This window comes from Jaculus jaculus, chromosome 3 (assembly GCF_020740685.1).
Source record: "Jaculus jaculus isolate mJacJac1 chromosome 3, mJacJac1.mat.Y.cur, whole genome shotgun sequence".
Lineage (NCBI taxonomy): Eukaryota > Metazoa > Chordata > Mammalia > Rodentia > Dipodidae > Jaculus > Jaculus jaculus.
This window is the reverse complement of record NC_059104.1, coordinates 181,662,068-181,681,407: the sequence shown is the minus strand read 5'-3', so window position 1 is coordinate 181,681,407 and position 19,340 is coordinate 181,662,068. Positions and strand designations below refer to the sequence as shown.

The following is a 19,340-nucleotide window of genomic DNA, read 5'->3' as shown; positions in this document are numbered from 1 at the left end:
ATCTTCAACTTGTCTAGAACACCTGCACAAAGTAGGCATTCAATAAATATTTGTTCTATGAATAAAACATAAGTCAATAAGACCTATAAAACTTTTGCTATTGGGCTGGAGAGATGGCTTAGTGGTTAAGCGCTTGCCTGTGAAGCCTAAAGACCCCGGTTCGAGGCTTGGTTCCCCAGGTCCCACATTAGCCAGATGCACCAGGGGGCGCACGCGTCTGGAGTTCGTTTGCAGAGGTTGGAAGCTCTGCTCACTCTCTCTCTCCCCCTCTATCTGTCTTTCTCTCTGTGTCTGTCGCTCTCAAATAAATAAATAAATAAAAATACTTAAAAAAAAAAAAACTTTTGCTATTGCTAACCTATGATTAGTGGGCGGCTGTTAGGAATCCCAAGACCTGTATATTCTGTGTTGCAAGAAATTGCCCAATAAAAAAGCAGGAGTAGAGGCTGAACTAGCAGTATGAAATCAGTTGCTTCAGCCTTGGTAGGAGACAGAAAACCTGCTGTACAAATACTATCTCCTGAGAAACTGCAGATAAGAGAGGTCTCTATGATTACTAATAAGTAACCAGTTTGGGAGGCCCAGACTGCAGTGCAGAGGTAACCTGAGGTTATCCCAATTCTTAAAGAATCACATTGCAGACACACTCGCAGCATGAGAAACCACAGATGAGTAGAGCAGGAGGCTATACAGTAAGGCTATTTTCTTTTTAGATGTACTCCAAAGGACACTCTATTATCAGAGTCAGCTAAAGATTGCAACGCTGAATACCTACCCACTCTTCAGGGTCTTCAGTAAAAACTGGTTATAAATAGTCCTGGTGCCTAAAAAGGCATCTTAAGAAAACATAGTGTGGGCTAGAGATGGCTTAGCAGTTCAGGCGTTTACGTGCAAAGCTAAAGGGCCTCCATTCGATTCCCCAGGCCCCACTTAAGCCAGATGCACAAGGTGGCACATGTTCGTCTGCACTGGCTGGAAGCCCTGGTGTGCCCATTCTCACGCTCTCACACCCCCCCCCCACCTCTTCTGTGTTTGCGTGTCTGCCTCTTTCTCTCACTCTTTCAAAGAAATAAAATAATTTATTCATTTATTTTGGTTTTTCGAAGTAGGGTCTCACTCCAGCTCAGGCTGACCTAGAATTCACTATGTAGTCTCAGGGTGGCCTCAAACTCACAGCCATCCTCCTGCCTCTGCCTCCCTAGTGCGCTACCATGCCCGGCTTCAAAATTAAAATTAAAAAAAATATTTTTTAAGCAAAAGATAGTGAGGTTGGCCTGACATGTCAACGTCCTAGAGTCAACACTCTGGAAAGGGCACCGCGGGCTCGGTGGCCCGCTAGATCCAAAGGTTTCCCAAAGCGGACTCTGAGCCCCTTAGCTGAGCCAAAAGTCCCAGCGCCTCCGCCAATGGGCGTGCAACAGGGGGCGGGACTTCGGGAGCTCGGGCCAATGAGAGGGCGGCGGGGGTGGCGCACCCAGCGCCGGGCTTCGCGGCCGGGCCGGCGGCCTGGCGGGCGGGCGCGGGCCGATGGGGGAGCGGCTGGGGGCCGAGGCGTGCGCGGCGGCGCTCGGGGCCGCGCTCTCCCTGCTGCTCTTGGCGCTGGTGGTCCGCCAGCTCCTGAGGCAGAGGCGGCCTGCGGGCTTCCCGCCGGGGCCGCCGCGGCTGCCGGTTCTCGGCAACCTGTGCGCGCTGGCCGCCTCCGCCGAGCTGCCGCACGTGTACCTGAGGCAGCAGAGCCGCGTCTACGGCGAGGTACGGCGGGAGCGCGCGGCTGCTCGCGGCGCCCGACCACTTCCGGCCGCGCTTCCCGCCTCCGGGCGCGCCTCCGCGCCTGCGCCGTGCGGGCCGAAGGTCCCGGCTCCGCGGGGCCGGTGGCGCGTCCACGGGGCGCCGAGGGCGGGAGGGGCGTTCCGAGAGGCGTGGCGAGCGCAGGTGGACCTCCGGGCCCCGAGGGAGATGCGGCGGCGGCCTGGGATCGCGAGGGTGGCTTGTGTCGCGACGGTGGCTTGTGCGCAGGTTCACACCCGCAGGCCAGGGGCCTCGCAGCTGCCCACTGCGTGCCCTTGCCACCGTCTGCTCACTGCACACCGCTACCCAGCGACGCGCGGATTCCAGCTTTTGCCCTTTGCCCCGCGGCGGGAGGGGTGGTGCAGCACAGAATTGCAGACTGCCAGGAGTAACAGTCTAGTAGGAGAGGAGATTAACGACCAGAAGCTGTGCTAAGAACTTTGAAGGAAAAAATCATATATATATATATATATATATATATATGTCTGCTTGGTGATTGCATTTCAATTTAGTGCTTACATCCTTAATTGGATAAACCCTAAATTGTATGCAGGATGGTACTTAAGTCAATTTTTAAAAGAATTACCGCTGAAATTAACATTTGGCCTTTATTTCTTTGAACACTAATCTTTCCTTATCTGGGTATTTAGAATAATGACAACTGAAAGCTACTAGACTGTTACTCCTCTAAATATTTTAATCTCCAGTACCAGGCATGAACTCGGCGTATGGCTACATAGAACTAATCACATAAATGGAATTGAAAGCAAAACAGGTGCAATTTTGGCTAGGGCCAGTGTCCTGGAAATCCTGCTTCCCACTGAAAATAAGGACACCCTCCGAAATGCCAAGTGTGTGCTCCCAGCCTTTCCCCTGCCAGTAAGCTGTTTGTCAAATGTTATTGGTTATTGTGTATGTTCTTGATGACTGTATACAAAATAGATTATTTAGTGGTATTGGGGATTAATCCCAGGGCCTAGCATATGCTAAGCAAGTGTTCTACCAATGAACTGCACACCAGTCCAGTATAAACTTACAAAGTATACTTACAAATAGAAAAGTGTTTTTAAACTGGTTATTTTAAATTATTTCCCACAGAATAGGAAATTAAGATTTTCAGATTTGAGCTGAAAAGAACTCTCTTTACTATAATAATTCATATGGATAACTGTTATTGTAATATTACATATTAAATTATAAATGTGCTATATACTGCCATAGGTAGATTTGAATAGATAGGTAAGAACTTGGTGTGGCTAACTAATTTTGTTTCTGGTATCCCTGTTTGAGAGAACCTTGCCATTCTTTACAGTGAGGGTTGTTCACAACAAATCAAGTAGGGCTGGTTTGTGTTGGTACTTGCAAAGGCAACAGAGGATAAACAAGCAAAACTGAGAAAAGAGCTGGAGAGATTGCTCAGTGATTAAGGCACTTGTTTGCAAAGTCTAACAACAGGGTTCAATTCCCAGTACCCATGTAAAGCCAGATGCACTAAGTATCACATATATGTAGAGTTCATTTGCAATGGTTGGAGGCCCTGGTGCACCTTTATTTTTATTCTCATTTTTTGTCCTCTCTCTTTCTCTCTTCTTGAAAATAAATAAGTAAAATAGTTTAAGAACAAAAAACAGAAGAATGGGGCTGGAGAAGTGGCTTAGCAGTTAATGTGCTTGACTGTGAAGCCTAAGGACTCATATTCAACTCTCCAGATCCCATGTAAGCCAGAGAAACAAAAAGTGAGGCAGGTGCAAGGTCACACATGCCCACTAGGTGGCACAAGCATCTGGAGTTCAATTTTAGTGGCTGAGGCCCTGGCGTGCCAATTCATTCTCTCTCTAAAATTAAAAAAAATAATAATAATTTCAAAAAAATCAAAAGAATGTATACATCCAAGCGTAAACACTGTTTGTGTAAGACTGAAATAAATAGCCATCAAACAATAACTCTAAGCTAATTCTGTATTTGATCTTTATTCTAGTTGTTTAATCCCTCAAATATCTCCCATTATCTTCCAAAATCTCAATTCTGATAGAATCTAAAAATCAGTATAAGTTGTTAAAATACATTTTTGAAGGCAGAAAGAGAATGTTGCCTTCAGTGCTTCAGAAAGATCCTAGAAAGTAGTTTGTAGGGTTATTTGGAAATAGAATCATGTTTCTCCACTTTTTTCTGTAAAAAAATAAAAAAGATAAACCTGAACTTTTGAACTTTAAAGTAATACTAACTTTTGTGCACTGTGGATTCTACACTTGATAATTCTTGAAAGTAGCAGTGCTGAAGACACATCCATTTTAAAGCAGTCTAAGTAGAAATATACTGCACCTTAAATTTCCTTTTCTTTGTGGAGATTAGGGACTTTTGCCCTTATGCAGTGATTGTAATCTTGATGCAGATTTTGAGCAGCATTCCATGGCTAGCATGGCCACTATGAGTGATTTCATCAGGTTCTTTTGCAGGTGATACACTTATGGACAATAAAAATATGCCTCCCCATTAGTGCAAGAGGAATTGACAACTTTTTAAATTTATTTTTACAGCAAATATTTATTGAGAACTTATGCACTAAGATTCTGTGGAAGATTCAAAAATGAAAAAAAAAATCACTGCTTCTAAAGAGTTTAACATGGAAGCAGAAGATGAGAATGTGAATATTTCGGTTCAAAGTAATATTAAATAAATGTGAGTTCCTAGCACAAGTCATGGTAGTTCAAAGCGGAGAGAAAAAGATAGTGTACCAAAAAAGGCCCCAGAAAATTTGGTGCCTCAAGATTTGGTATGGCCTGGATAGCAGGGCAGTCAGGGAGACATAATAGACAAGCAAAGATTATAAAGAGTGCCAGTCACCTATTAGTTTTCATCACGAACACTTTGTACATTTTTTGTTATTAGTACTTGGTTCATGATATACTAATAATCTACTTGAATGTATGTCCCCACCACAATTCATTAATTCAACATATGTGTCAGTTCCTAGCTGTTAGAGATACAGCAGCAAACAAAACAGGTCTCTGCCCTTAGGCAACTTACATTTTAGTAGGGAAAAGAAAGGCAGTGTAAATATGATAAGTAAATTATAGAATATGTTAGAAGAACATAGGCTGTGGCAGAAGCTAACTTGGGGTGACGGAAATGGAAAATGCTAGAGAGTAAAGTTTTAATTGGTTAGTTAGAGCAGAGCAGGCCTCTTTGTAAAGACAGCTTCTGAACAGAAACTTGAGAAGAAATGGAGGAGGGAACTTCCAGGAGAAGAGCACTCCAGACTGAAAGAAAAAGCAAGTCCAAAGGCCATGAGCAGCAGTATGTCATGTCGACCAATAAGGAAGTTGTGATATCATAATGGAGAAGGGCTGGTGGCTTGAACTAGATTGTCAAGATAGAGGTTATGCAAGCCAAAATACTGAAATACTAAAAAGATGAAAGATGTGTTTTGGTTTATATTTTGGAGGTTTGGTCCATGGTGGATTGGGTCCATTGGTTTGGGGCAGGTGGTGAGGCAGTTATGGTAGGAGTGTGTGACTGAGGAACCTGCTCACCTCATGTTAGTCAGAAAGCAAAAAGGAGTGAAGAAGGGCCAGTGTCCCAGTCTTCCCCTCAAGGACATGCCCAATAATTTAAAAGCTTCCATTAGACCCTACCTGTTAAAGTTTCTGCCACTTCCCAATAGTGCTAAGCTAAGGACTAAGCCACATATAGGCCTTTAGGGGACATTTCCAAACTACAGAAGTGATAAGAGACTTGACCTGTTTATAACCTGAAAGAAACAAAGTGAGTGCAGAACACTTGAATATGGGGCTTAGGAGAAAATAATTCTACAAGGATGATTGCAGTGTTTTGGGCCTGTGTTACTTTATCATCACTTTAACCAAATATCTGATATTTTGGCTCACAGTACAGAGGGTCCATTGTGGCAAGGAAGGCATGGGAGCTGGAGTGGGTCAGTCTGGTTGACAGGAGCTTTCCGTGGCCTCTTGCACTGAGCTGACCAGAAAACGGAGAGGGGTTGGGTTGGAAACAGGGCCAGACTAAACCTGGCACTGCCCACCCCTCTTCCCCCTACACTCCCGGGAACCCACTTCCTCCAGTTAGGCCCCGCCTCCAAAAGGGTCGATAATTTCCCAAAGCAGTGCTTCCAGCTGAGGATCATGTGTCCAAACATAGGGGCCTGTGGGAAGCATTTCACATTCACAGCAGGACCTGAACTATTTGGAGGGTGCATGGAGTGTGTGTTTACTCAGAGTGAAAAATACAGAGAGCAGCTGGTCTGAGGGAAGAGAGGTGGCCTGAAGATCATGATTGACTTCTAGAAGGCAAGGAAAATGTTTCATGTATTTCTGTATAAAACTTTGTCAGCATCATAATTAAGTTATAGTAGGTGCTAAAACTGTTGAATAATTCAAATATTTTGTAAGCATTAATAATGGACCCTTCCATAGTGAATTTCAGGTCAGACTGGGCTAGAGTGAGACCCTACCTCAGGGGGGAAAAAAAAATGGTTGTTTCTCAAGCCTTTTGCAAACCTCCTTCCTTCCTAAGGCTGGTATCATAATGGGTAGATAATAATGATAATTCATTCATCTTGGAAAGAAAAGGAGTCCTACATCTTGAGTATTTTCATGTGGTATGAATTCTAAGGTACTATCTAAATCAAGCATACTTGTGGCAACACTGAAGCCCAAGAAGCTTGTTTTCCCTAGTGTCCTAAATCTGTTTAGGGCAAACTTTAAAATAGAACCCGGGCTCCTGAACCCAGTGCTCCTCCTGCTTCCCTTTATAAGATTACAGCTTCAGCCATGTAATAGTATAATGAACCACCTACCTAAACATTGCCTGCTGAATAACAGATCTTTATATTTTCAGAGAAATAACAAATATGGGTAACAGGGGGAAGGTTTGGCACAAGTGGATTCCATGTTTATATTACTGTGTACATTCTGTTCTTTATTGTTTTTCTTCTCAAAGATTTTCAGTTTAGATCTTGGAGGAATTTCAGCTGTGGTTCTAAATGGCTATGATGTAGTAAAGGAATGCCTTGTCCATCAAAATGAAACTTTTGCAGACAGACCATGCCTGCCTTTATTCATGAAGATGACAAAAATGGGAGGTATGTGTATTTCCAACTATTTAGTGATTTACTAAACTAGTTTAATCATATCCCTTGTTGTAAATATTTTTTTGTGAATATTCTTTTGCATTTTATGGAATCTAGTATTTGAGGAACTTTTAGGCTGAATTCAATAATATTTTAAATCATTAAATGCTAATGTTATTGCAATTCTGATGTAGAATTTTTGAAGTAATTAGGGAGAGTAGATAGTCTGTAAAGTGTTTATGTCACAAGCATGAAAACCTGAGTTCAATCCTCACAACCTAAATAGCAAATGCCAGAGTTGGGGAAGTATAGATGGGGTTCCAGGAGCTCACTGGCCAGCCAGCTGATCTTAAACTGGCAAACTCCAGGCCAGTGAGAGACCATACCTCAACAAAAGGTGCTTGACATTTCTGAGAGTTGACACTCATGATTGACCTATGCACACACACACACAAATCAGAAATTTCTTTTTGATGCCAATATTGAGCATTTGGTGACACTTTTACTATCATTTTATTTATAAGCTTATAAAAGCTGTAGGAGTTCTTAACTAGCCATCACTGTGCTATGTAAATGGAGTATTGTGGGATTTATTTAAAGGAGAAGCTTATGTATAGCTCAGTGTTGATCAGTGTTGGATGATGCCACATACAAAATCAGTAAGAAGAAAGAACAAAGAAAGCCTAAAGCAGAATGCTGAAATCAGACACAGTGGTTTTAATAGTAAAGAATTTTAATAGAGATGGGGCCTACGCTAAAGTGCTTGCCTTGAAAGCAAGAAGGCCTAACCAGCATTCAATTCCCAGCACCTGGTAATGCCATATTAATAGGAATCCTGGTCTTTTGATCACTGAAAAATCTCTCTGACACTGTAGAATACCACCTAGAACATAGGTGTCCTCTCAGCACATTTTGAATGAATACTGTTGAATGAATCTACATCTTGGAATGTGGAAAACAAGAATAAACTATGGAAATATAAGGTGGCTGCACTGTGGACTACAAACAGTTAATTTTTAAAACTATTTCTTGACAATTTTTATATAATGTATTTGATTATATTCACCTCCCATTACCTTCTCTTGTCCCTTTCCAACTAGGCCCACTACTACTTGGATGCTTTTTGTGTGTGTGACTTACTGAATTTAATCAGGGTTGCTTGTATAAACATAGGTAGGGGTTTATTTATTGCAGTATGGGCAGCTGACCAGTGGCTATACCACTGAAGAAAATGCCTCCCCCCAGCAACTGTTAAATACCAGTAATTCCTTAAGGAGCATAGACACTTCACGAGCCTGTCCACTATCCATGATGGAATGTCTAAGGACCCAATCTTGTGCAGTTAACAAAAGCTGTATGAGCTCATGAATGCAACAACCATGTCAGGCCCAGAACACAGCGTTGCAAAGCATTTCTGCTCTGGTTCTTACATTCGTCCTTCCTCCTCTTCTGCAGTGTTCCTGAGCCTTGAAGGGAGCAATTATACGTGCCTTATTTAAAGCTGAGCATTCAGATGTGCCTCTTACAGTAGCATGTGACATTTGCCCCAATTTAAAAAGAAATTCCACAAAGTGGTCAGAATGTAAATTTTAGTTGTGTCTCTCATATGCAAGAAAATGTGACAGTTTTCCTAAGTACATCTATGTTCAGTGGTGCATGAAATTCCAACTAAAGTACATAGTATGTAAATACATGCACTGAAGATGATGGGATTTTCCTCCCTTATAATTAGGGGGTAATTGTCTATAGTAGCTACTTTAGAATAGCAGTTCTACTGTATATATTCTAGAATTTTATGGCAAGCAACATTAGGAAGTTTGAAACTTGAGCCAGAGGTGGTGGTTCATGTCCTTAATTCCAGTACTTGAGAGACTAAGGTAGGAGAATCACTGTGAGTTCAAGGTCAGCCTGGGATATAAAGTGAGTTATAGGCCAGCCTGAGCTAAAGTGAAACCCTGACTCAAAAAGAATTAACTAAAAAAGAATAAGAAAAGTTTAGAGCTCATTACTTTCCTTTTTTTTTGTTTGCACATTTAAAATATGAATATCTCTACTGAATTGACAGTTTATTCAAGCTACCCTATTCCCTGTCATAGTGACCTTGTTTGATATTATATCCCTTTACCAGAGTGAAATTTCATTGCAAGATCTAGTGTCTTTCAAGCAGAAACTTCTAATATTAAAGGGATGACTTCTGAGTGTTTGTTTAATCTGAGATAAAAATTTGTTCATAAAACATAGTCATTTGTCTTTTGTAAATTAGCCTGTAACAAAAGTTGAGTAATAAATTTACCCGGGACCAGATCACCCAAGTTGAATTACATAAAACTGGACAGTTTCTTGTGGGAGAATTACAGGTCTTTTCTGCCAGTACTTATATAAGGACAAGACAGGCTTTCTCTGTTACAATATTCGGAGGCTAATGAGCAGCAAAATACTCAGTCATTACTTAGATAATTGGGAAAAATCATTAACTGTCCAATTTTTACTTTTTTTCACTCCATAGCATTTTGAGTTATTAAATATAGAGAAGTATGTATTTTACAACATTTTTTTAATACTTTCTATTCAGGTTTGCTCAATTCCAGATATGGCCGCGGGTGGACTGATCACAGAAAATTGGCTGTTAACAGTTTTCGCAATTTTGGATGTGGTCAAAAGTCTTTTGAATCTAAAATCTTAGAAGAAGTCAATTTTTTCCTGGATGCTATTGAAACATACAAAGGTATAGCTTTTGACTTCAGACAACTAATAACAAACGCTGTTTCAAACATAACTAATCTTATCCTGTTTGGAGAACGGTTCACTTACGAGGATACTGATTTCCAGCACATGATTGAGTTATTTAGCGAGAATGTGGAACTGGCTGCAAGCGCCTCAGTCTTCCTGTATAACGCCTTTCCGTGGATTGGCATTTGGCCTTGCGGGAAACACCAACAGCTGTTTAGAAATGCAGCCATAGTGTATGATTTTCTCTCAAAACTTGCTGACAAAGCTTCAGTCAACAGAAAGCCTCATTTACCTCGGCATTATGTTGATGCTTATTTAGATGAGATGGATCAAGGTAAAAATGACCCTCTGTCTACTTTCTCCAAAGAAAATCTGATTTTTTCAGTGGGTGAACTCATCATTGCTGGAACTGAAACTACAACCAATGTGCTCCGCTGGGCAAGTCTTTTCATGGCCCTGTATCCTAACATCCAAGGTGAGGACTGCTTGGATGGCTCTGGTTCTGTCCTCACATGCAGAGCTCACACACGTTTCAGAGTTTTTAGCCATGGATAATGTGTTTTTAGAAACTCTGGGCATGCTGGCCAAGAAGAGATAGACTTCATTGTTAGAGAAAGCTTTCAAACCTAGTATCTCAATTCATGTAAAGAAACAATCCCAGCACTTGGGAGGCAGAGATAGGAGGATCACCATGAGTTCGAGGCCACCCTGAGACTACATGGTTAATTCCAGGTCAGCCTGGACCAGAGTGAGACCCTACCTCAAAAAATAAAAATAAAAAATAAAAAGAAACAAAGAAGAAAACCAAAAGCCATTTGAAGGCTGGCATGGTAGTACATGTCTGTACTCCTAGCATTTGGGACACTGAGACAGGAGGATTCCCAAGTTCAAGGCTAGGATAGTCTACATAGTGAGTTAAAGGCTAGCCTGGGCTACATAGCAATACTCTTTGTAAACAAATCTTGTAGATAGATCTTTTATGTATACTTTGCAAACAAGGACAAAGGCTGCCCAGAGCTCGAAGAGATGGATATAAACTCTGGTTTTCTTCATTCAAGTCCTATGCTTCACTATCGTCCTTGCTGAGAGTGATGTTACCTTAATAGTAGGGTTATTTAAAGTTTTAATCCTTTTACTGTTTTCCTTGGCTTCACTCTGTCGTTGGCTACTGTCAATGTAAAATGTGTATTCACCTACCTCACAGATAGTAAACAATACAAATCTAGATGTACCCATATTCTGCTGGTTTATTGTAAGTTATCCCGTGTTCTGCTACAAGGAGAAGTTAGTTTGCATATAATTTTAAGAGGTTCATGATAAGTGGAGCACTCTTTTCTTTGACAGGACAAGTGCAGAAGGAGATTGATTTCACTTTGGGCTCTGGGAAGAAGCCTTCTTGGGATGACAAGTGCAGAATGCCTTATACTGAAGCAGTTTTGCATGAGGTTTTACGATTCTGTAATATAGTTCCACTGGGAATTTTTCATGCAACCTCTGAAGATGCTCTTGTATGTGGTTATTCCATTCCTAAAGGCACAACAGTAATCACAAACCTTTATTCGGTACACTTTGATGAAAAATACTGGAAGGACCCAGACATATTCTATCCTGAGCGATTTCTGGACAGCAGTGGATGTTTTTCTAAGAAGGAAGCTTTGATTCCTTTTTCTCTGGGTAAGACAACATGCATGGGCATATATCTTTAAAGTTATAGTGATATGTCATGTATGACATCTTAATTTGAGGTATCCTGCTCTAGAATAATGCAACTGTGAATACGTAACACTGATTTTTGCAGGAGAGAATGATCTGGTTAAAGTAAGAGTTTCTGTTCAACATAAGCCTTCATTAATGTAATTACATGGCTAACTTACTGAAAATCTCTAATTCTGAAACTTGTTTTTTTGCTTATGGAACTTTGTGTTAATCATACTTTTAGAGCAAGAAGCCAGTGACAGGTGTTTTGATAATCAAATCCAGAGGAAGGAAAACCATGGCAATTTAAAGAAAAACTAGAATCTAGGCTTCTTGCTTTCCAGTTTATCACATCATCTGCAGCATTGCTTCAGCTGTGAAGCAGGACACAGCTATGGAAGATGGACTAGACACTGTTGCTCGTCCTTGAGGAGATATATACTTACTTGAAATGGGTCTCCCTTGGATCTGATGACAAAGTTTCACACCCCAGAGTAGGCCTTCATCTCAGGCTCTATTGCACTGTGCAAGCAAAGTCAGAGTCGGGGGCCAACACAGGGAAGGAAGGGACTAGGCTTCTGAGAGATGAAACACTCCATTCATTAAATGCCTTTAATGCTGTAACCTACTTTATATTATAGACTTCCTGAGTGGTATTCACATGTTAATCATTGATTTTAGTAAATGCTGGAGTTTACTATACAACCTTTTCTGTTTAGGGAGAAGACATTGTCTTGGAGAACATCTGGCTCGGATGGAAATGTTTTTGTTTTTTACAACATTGCTTCAGAGATTTCATTTGCATTTCCCACATGGACTTATTCCAAATCTGAAGCCCAGGTTAGGCATGACATTGCAGCCCCAGCCCTACCTAATCTGTGCTGAAAGACGTTGAAAGTGCATGCATGTTTTGGAGGATAGCCCTAATTAATCAAAAGTCACAGTTTATAAAGCCAAATGAATACACTTGTATTGTTATAAAAAACCAGTACTAGACCAGTAACAAGGATTTGTTGATATTTTTTCAAGCTTCTATTATTTCTAGTGGAGTTCTCTGTGGTAGAACAGAAACCTGCAAATGCCAGGTGTTGGTGTGTATGCTAAGGAGAGTCTGCACAGAGCTACCTATATATACTACACTATATATACTATATAGTGTAACGTTCCTCTCGTTTCTTTTGAACTCATCTGATTTTTGTCCTAGGGAGCTTTGCTTCCAAATACCAACCCTTTCCCATTAGGTCCTGTAATTAATAAGCTGTAATGCAGTCCAGGACTAAAGAAGAAACTAAAACAAAAATAAATGAATTTCATCTATAAAGGTATCTATCTCTAAGCATTGCCAAGGGCTAGTGCTGATCTAAAAATAACAGTATCCAAGCATCCTGATCCTCACTCTTAATGAAACCAAAACCATCTCTCACGGCAGCTATCACATCCATTTTCCTGGCTTCATTAGTAAACTCAAATGCATTAGATAGAACATCTATATTGGTTGCTCTTTCCAATTTGTTACACTAGTCTGTTGAGATATTAAACCTAACATGGTCACCTTCCTGCAGGGTCACCTTGCATTTCATGTCTTTGTCTCTAAAGGTAAACTTTAGGAATCACAAGGTCAACTTTGATTCGTCCTGGCAATGGGTTATTCTGGTTTTTACTGGGGACTTTGGGGATAACTTTGCTTATAGCTACTTCAAAATGTTCATTGCTGAGATCTTCAAAAATGACTGTTCTTGAGGCAAAAGTCTGACATTGGTTGCAACTTCTTTGCCATTTCTGTCCTTGTTTGTGAACTCTAGGTCGCCTTTAAATTCACTGTAGTGAAAGAATATCTCCTTTATAAAATTACCTCCTTCATGGTACAGACTACCAACTTGTTTTTGGTGGGTTTTTTTTTTTTTTTTTGGTTAAACAACATCATGTTCCAAGCACTTATTGCACCAGTATATTTATTGTTATTAATTACAATGTTTATTTTACCTCTGGTTTCCAGCTACACATTCCCTTCTACATCTTCAGGAATATAAGTCAGATAAAATACTTCTTGTCCATCCATTCATTCTTCTGGGTGGATGTCTGACTTTATTTTCACCAATTTAGTAGCAGTGAGTTTCCCAGTCTGCCGCTCAGATGATCTCTGAACTCAACATCATCTCTGACTTTTAAGTCCTGGAGGTTGCCATTATATTGTAAACAATGTAGGAAAAGTCTGGCTTGACATTCTGAACACTGAATAAATCCGTAAGAGATTAACAGTTTTTCAGTAACCCCTGTTTTTCGCAGTGCTGCAGAAGTACCATTGGGATACCCATTGTGTCCATTACTGTGGAGAGGGTTTGGATCAAAGCTCATCTCTCAGTGATAATCAAATATTGTACTTCCAGTACTATTTTCTGATTCTTTTTCAGCACACGTTTCAAAGGATGAAAGTTGCTAGTATTTACAAAAAAAAAAAAAAAAAGCAAGAGAAAATGATCTACCGAGCTAATAACAAATACAGCTGCTGTACCAGGCAATCTCACAATAGAGCACTGGAGAAGAAAAGACTACGGTAGTGTTGGGAAGCGCTCTTTCGAAGCTGTTGAGCAGGCACAAACTTCTTGTTTCAGATCAAGGGTTGTGTCTTCAACTTACATGTACTTTCCTTTGGTCTTGGTGGTGGTTACCAGGTTTGTTTTTTGCCTGATCTGAACTTGAAGCAGCAGTGTCAGGTGGTAAAGTCTGTTCTGTTACCTCCATGCCCAACAGCTCAGCCCCCCACCCTCTCCAGCAACACCATAAGCAGCACAGCCCAGTACGTAGCTCAAAGCATCCTTTTTCTAAAAACACCCGCTTAAGTGAAATTCTACATGGGATCCAGCTCCATGTTGCAGATAAAGTAGAGTTTATCATGGCTCTAATATGATCTCTGCCCAGAGAAATCATGCTATTAGGATTTAAACAACTTCCCAAAGGCATGATTCCACTCCATTCCCATTTTCTGGGAACTTTAGAAAAAAAAAGACACTTTTTCCCATTCTAAAACCACTGCCCCAAATACAGACAAGGACAAGGAAGCAGAGAATAGCACTATTGCTTACAGTGCCTGTGGGGTGAAACTTGTTTTTCAAGCCAAGGATGTGGAAGGATATACTACTCAAATAGGAGAAATGGTTGAATTTAGTATTAGTGGCAGAGACCTGGATAGCAGATTGCAACTTGTGTATGACTTTTAGGCCATGATTCTGATTACAAAATGCCCTTGGGTTATGTGGTCACTCTGAAAGATAATTTTGGATTTATTGAAACAACCAATCATGATAAGGAAATCTTTTTCCATTATAGTGAGTTCTCAGGTGATGTTGATAGCTTAGAACTTGGGCCGGGGGGGGGGGGGGGAATGGTTGAATACAGCTTGTCCAAAGGCAAAGGTAATAAAGTCAGCACTGAAAAAGTGAACAAAACTAACTCAGTGAATGGCATTACTGAGGAAGCTGATCCTACCATCTACTCTGGTAAAGTCATTTGCCCCTTAAGGAGTGTTGATCCAACACAGATTGAGTACCAAGGAGTGATTGAGATCATACAGCAGGGGGGTATGAAAGGCGAGGAGTGTCCATTGGGCATAGTTGGGATGGCCAACAAAAAGGATCGCATGCACAAAGGGGAGAGTGTCAAGTTCCAGTTGTGTATCCTGGGCCAAAATGTACAAACTGGCCTACAACATCACGCCCCTTTGTAGGGCCACTATGGAGTGTGAAAGCTCAGTTTAGCTTCATTAATTATGAAGTAAGGGATAACAAGAAACTCTTTTTTCCATGTGAAAGAAGTTCAGGATAGCATTGAGCTACAGGCAGGAGACAAGGTAGAATTCTCGATGATTTAAAAAACATTTTTAAGAGCCAGGCATGGTGGTACATGCCTTTAATCCCAGCAGCACTCAGGAGGCAGAGGTAGAAGGATCGTCATGAGTTCGAGGCCACTCTGACTACACAGTGAATACCAGGTCAGCCTGGGCCAGAGCAAGGCACTACCTCAAAATATAAATATATATATATGTATATGTATGTATTGTTTTTATTTATTTATTTGAGAGAGAAAGAGGCTGAGAGAGAATGAGCATGCCAAGGTCTCGAGCCACTACTGCAAATGAACTCCAGACACATGTGCCACCTTGTACATCTGGCTTACATGGGTCCTAGGGAATCGAACCTAGGTCCTATGGCTTCAGAGGCAAAAGCATTAACCACTAAGCAATCTCTCTAGCCTCAGTGATTCTTAATCAGCACACTGGCAAATGCTGAGCCTGCAACGTTTTGTGACTCTGTGGGGGCCTCAAGGCTTTTGCAGCTCCTCAACATGACATATTGGTCAATCTTTTATAGAATATTACCCTGGATGACACCAGTGTAATGGTTCTTCATCAGTCAAGTGGACCAGATAACTCAGTGGGATTTGTTGCAGAAAGAAAGATAGTTCAAGCTGGTGTCATTAACTAACTACGTCCACAAAGAACATCATTAATCCACTATGATCAAGTTGAGGGGATTCTGGTGAAGGGCTCTAAATGTCACCCTCTTTCTCTCAAATAAATTTTTTAATGTTTCTAAAGATATATAAAGATGACTACAGAAAGACATAAACCTTCCTAAATATCAGAAGAAATAAACTTTTTTAAGACCAAAAATTATGAAGAATTGAAATTTCTACATATAGTCAAATTAATAAATGGAAATTAGTTTATCTTGCCTTTTAAAAATACTTATGCCAGGCATGGTGGTGCATGCCTTCAATCCCAGGACTCGGAAGGCAGAGGTAGGAGGATCGCTGTGAGTTCAAGGCCACCCTGAGACTACATAGTTAATTCCAGGTCAGCCTGGGCCAAAGTGAGACCCTACCTTGAAAAAAAAATTACTTATAAGCAGAGAGAGAGAGGAGACAGAACGGATGCATCAGGGCCTTTAGTCACTGCAAAAGAACTCCAGATGCATACACTCCCTTGTGCATCTGGCTTACATGGGTCCTGGAGTATCAAACCTGAGTTCTTTGCATTTGCAGGCAAAGCGCCTTAACTGTTAATCCATCTCTCCAGCCCTTGCCTTTTAAATTAAAATGTTCTAAGGACTGAGTCAGAAAACAAATGTGATGTTATGTTGTATAGATACCTGGCCTAGAGTGAGACTCTGCTTCAAAAAGAAAAAAAAAAATTGCAGCCATATCTGAGAATACCCAGGTGAGAAGCGGAACAAGGGCTGCCAACAGTTCCCACCAATTCCACGACTCACTTGTTCTACACAGCAGCAAACTCCCCCGTTGATTGGATTAGGTGCTGCTGCCCCCAGCGATAGCCTAGTCATTGGCACCCTACAGACCAGCCTTAAATGTTTCTTTCTTTACATTGCCTACAGAAGTGGCATCACCACTAAACTTGTAGCACAGAGTCTAGCATGATTGGAACTGCCCGCCATCATAAGGCACCTGCCTTGGGGTGAGCAGCCACCCCCCGCCAGGCTGAGCTCAACTCAGCAACCTACAGGTCAGTTGTCTGTGTTAATGAACTTCACGAAGCTGCTGCACTGGGAGCATCACCATGTATAACCTGACTGGTAAAAACCACAAGGAATAGATGAGCAGAGAAATGCAACTACATAAAATGAGGCCAGGCAACACCCATTCCAACCCCTGCCAGATCAGGTTACAAGGAAGTACAGTGCTGTGAAACCTAGTGTTCTGCTGGCAAACATACTCAGATGGGAAGGACTTGTGTTCACCTTCACAGAATCACTCACTGGGGACCAGCTGGTGGAAAGTTGCAACCCTTATGCTAAGGGGGCTAGATTGTATCTGGCTGCAGGGTCCTGGCCCCTGGCCAGGAAATGATGGCAAAAAAGAAATCTCCATCCTCATCTGCAGGGCATACAGAGCTAATTTGCATGAACTGATAAATTTAGCAGTGCTTCCTCCCCACTAACTGGAAAGTGATCCAGGTGACCATCCAGGGAAGGAATATAGACCAAGAGCATAATACCTTCTTTTTCAGGTTACTACCCTTTAAATATTTTACTTTTAAAATATTTAGTTCTTTGTTCCTTGATCTAATTGGTTATTTTATATGACTAATTAAAGTGTATGTTAATTGTTAAGCAACCATGTTGAGGCAGTTTAGGGTTAACAGGGCTCCCTAGAAAAAGGGATAAATGCCCTTGAGCCTGTAGCAGAGACTCTGATTCTTCCTTATCTTTTTCCCGAGAATGTTCCTGCAGCCTCCATCTTGCTAGAGGCCAGGAACATCTGAAGGGGATTCTGATTCTTCCTTCTCTCTCTTTCCACAGAACTCCTGGGCAGCTGGTGTAGGGGCTGGACTGGCCAGCTTAGCCCTGGCAAGTAAGTTCCCATAAAGACCCAAACCAGAGACATCAAGGCAGGCTTTCCTATTTCCAAGTACCCCCTCCTACTTAAAAGCAGGAGCTCTACTTTTTCTTCTTCTAAACTATCATAAAGTCATACTTAACTTTGCCCTGTATGGTAGGTGGACTTCATTTGTCAAATTCAGGAGAACACAGAGACTTCCTGTGTTTCTATATCTATACTAGTCTCTACTACCTCTCACATCACCCATAAACTTTCCTCCCTTTCCTTTTCCCCTTTCTTCATCTCACTAAATACTTGTAAGTCTCACTCTTAAAAAAATCTGCAAAATACACCTCCAGCCAATGTCTGGATGCCACGATCTCTGAATGTTTGTAAAAATATATTTAGTTTTATATATATTTATATTTATATATATATATATTTATATATATATATAAATATATATATATTTATATTTATATATATATATATTTATATTTTGAAAGAGAGAGAAAGTGGCACAAAGAAAGAGAGAATGGGCACGCCAGGGCCTCCAGCCACTGCAAACAAACTGCAGACACATGCGCCATCTTGTGCATCTGACTTATGTGAGTCCTGGGGAATCAAACCTGTGTTCCTTGACTTTGCAAGCTAGCTCCTTAATGGGCAAGCCATCTCTCCAGCCCCCTATCTCTGAATTTTAATGGGAACTCAAGTTTAAAAGTTAAAAGATCATCTACAACTAGACAAAGCCAAGACTGCTGGTAAATAATGACACCACTGTGTCTCCTCTCACCCAAAATAGCTGCAGGAAGCATTTTCCTAGTGAAGACAACCTTCTAGGAAGATGCACATAAAACAAAACAACCAAAAAGAGTGTGAATGGGAGAAGAAAACACATCTGTGCAAAGACATATGCAGGATGCAACAGAGAACGTCAGACAGCAACTCTCCATGACAGTCCCAACTTCCCTATAATGGAAACAGAATCACTGGCTGGAATGTCAGAGAAGAATTCAGAGTCCTAGTTTTAAAAAGGATTAGTAACTGTGTAGAAGACCGATAAGCAAACAGAAAATTGAGACTTAGGACGAGATAGTTTCCAAAGTGAATGAAACAGTAACTTGAGACAGTTAAAAATATGGAAGAAAAATTCAAACAAGTTCTGAGCAAGAACCAAACAAATTCTGGAGATGAAAGAAATAATTTGAACTGTGTCACACACACACATGAGGAGAAAAATAATCATAACAGATAAAACCATGTAGAAGAGTTGATTTCATAGATGGAAGACAAAGCTGAGATTCCAGTACACTCAGACATATGTAAAGACAGACAAACTAATGAACATATGTAGGAAATATTCAGGAAGCCAAACCCAAAAATCCAGGGAAGAGAAGAAGAAGCAGAGATAAGGACAAAGATTAAGCAAATTAATAAATTACAGCAGAAAATTCCCCAAATCTAGAGAAGTTCTCATCAAATAAGAGGCATTTAGTACATCAAATATACATGACCAGAGTAGAACTTTCCTACCACACATCTTAGTGAAAATGTCAAAGATATGAAACAATCCTAAAAGCTCTAAAGGAAAAATACCAACTTCTATGCAAGGAAATGCCAAAATAACTTCGTATCTTTCCTCAGTAACCCTAAAATCTAGGAAAACATGCAATGATATACTTCAAGCCCTAAAAATAAATAG

The 19,340-nt window shown here is 40.9% G+C and overlaps 1 protein-coding gene and 1 pseudogene across 3 annotated transcripts; both read left to right on the top strand.

Moving 5' to 3' along the window:
* Positions 1-1,527: 1,527 nt before the first annotated feature.
* LOC101613486 (vitamin D 25-hydroxylase) lies at positions 1,528-13,174 on the top strand. 3 transcript variants are annotated; one of them, XM_045145993.1, is made up of 6 exons: positions 1,629-1,752; positions 6,748-6,889; positions 9,450-9,602; positions 9,993-10,082; positions 10,952-11,281; positions 12,022-13,174. In XM_045145993.1, the coding sequence occupies exons 2-6, from the start codon at positions 6,868-6,870 to the stop codon at positions 12,195-12,197; spliced, it is 771 nt and encodes a 256-aa protein (XP_045001928.1). In that variant the 5' UTR covers positions 1,629-1,752; positions 6,748-6,867; the 3' UTR covers positions 12,198-13,174. The 3 variants fall into 3 exon arrangements, with proteins under 3 accessions (XP_045001926.1, XP_045001928.1, XP_045001927.1); XM_045145991.1 differs by having other exon boundaries at positions 1,528-1,752; positions 9,450-10,082; XM_045145992.1 differs by lacking the exon at positions 1,629-1,752 and adding an exon at positions 2,477-2,667 and having other exon boundaries at positions 9,450-10,082.
* LOC101613760 lies at positions 12,847-15,783 on the top strand (annotated as a pseudogene).
* The last annotated feature ends 3,557 nt before the right edge of the window (positions 15,784-19,340 follow it).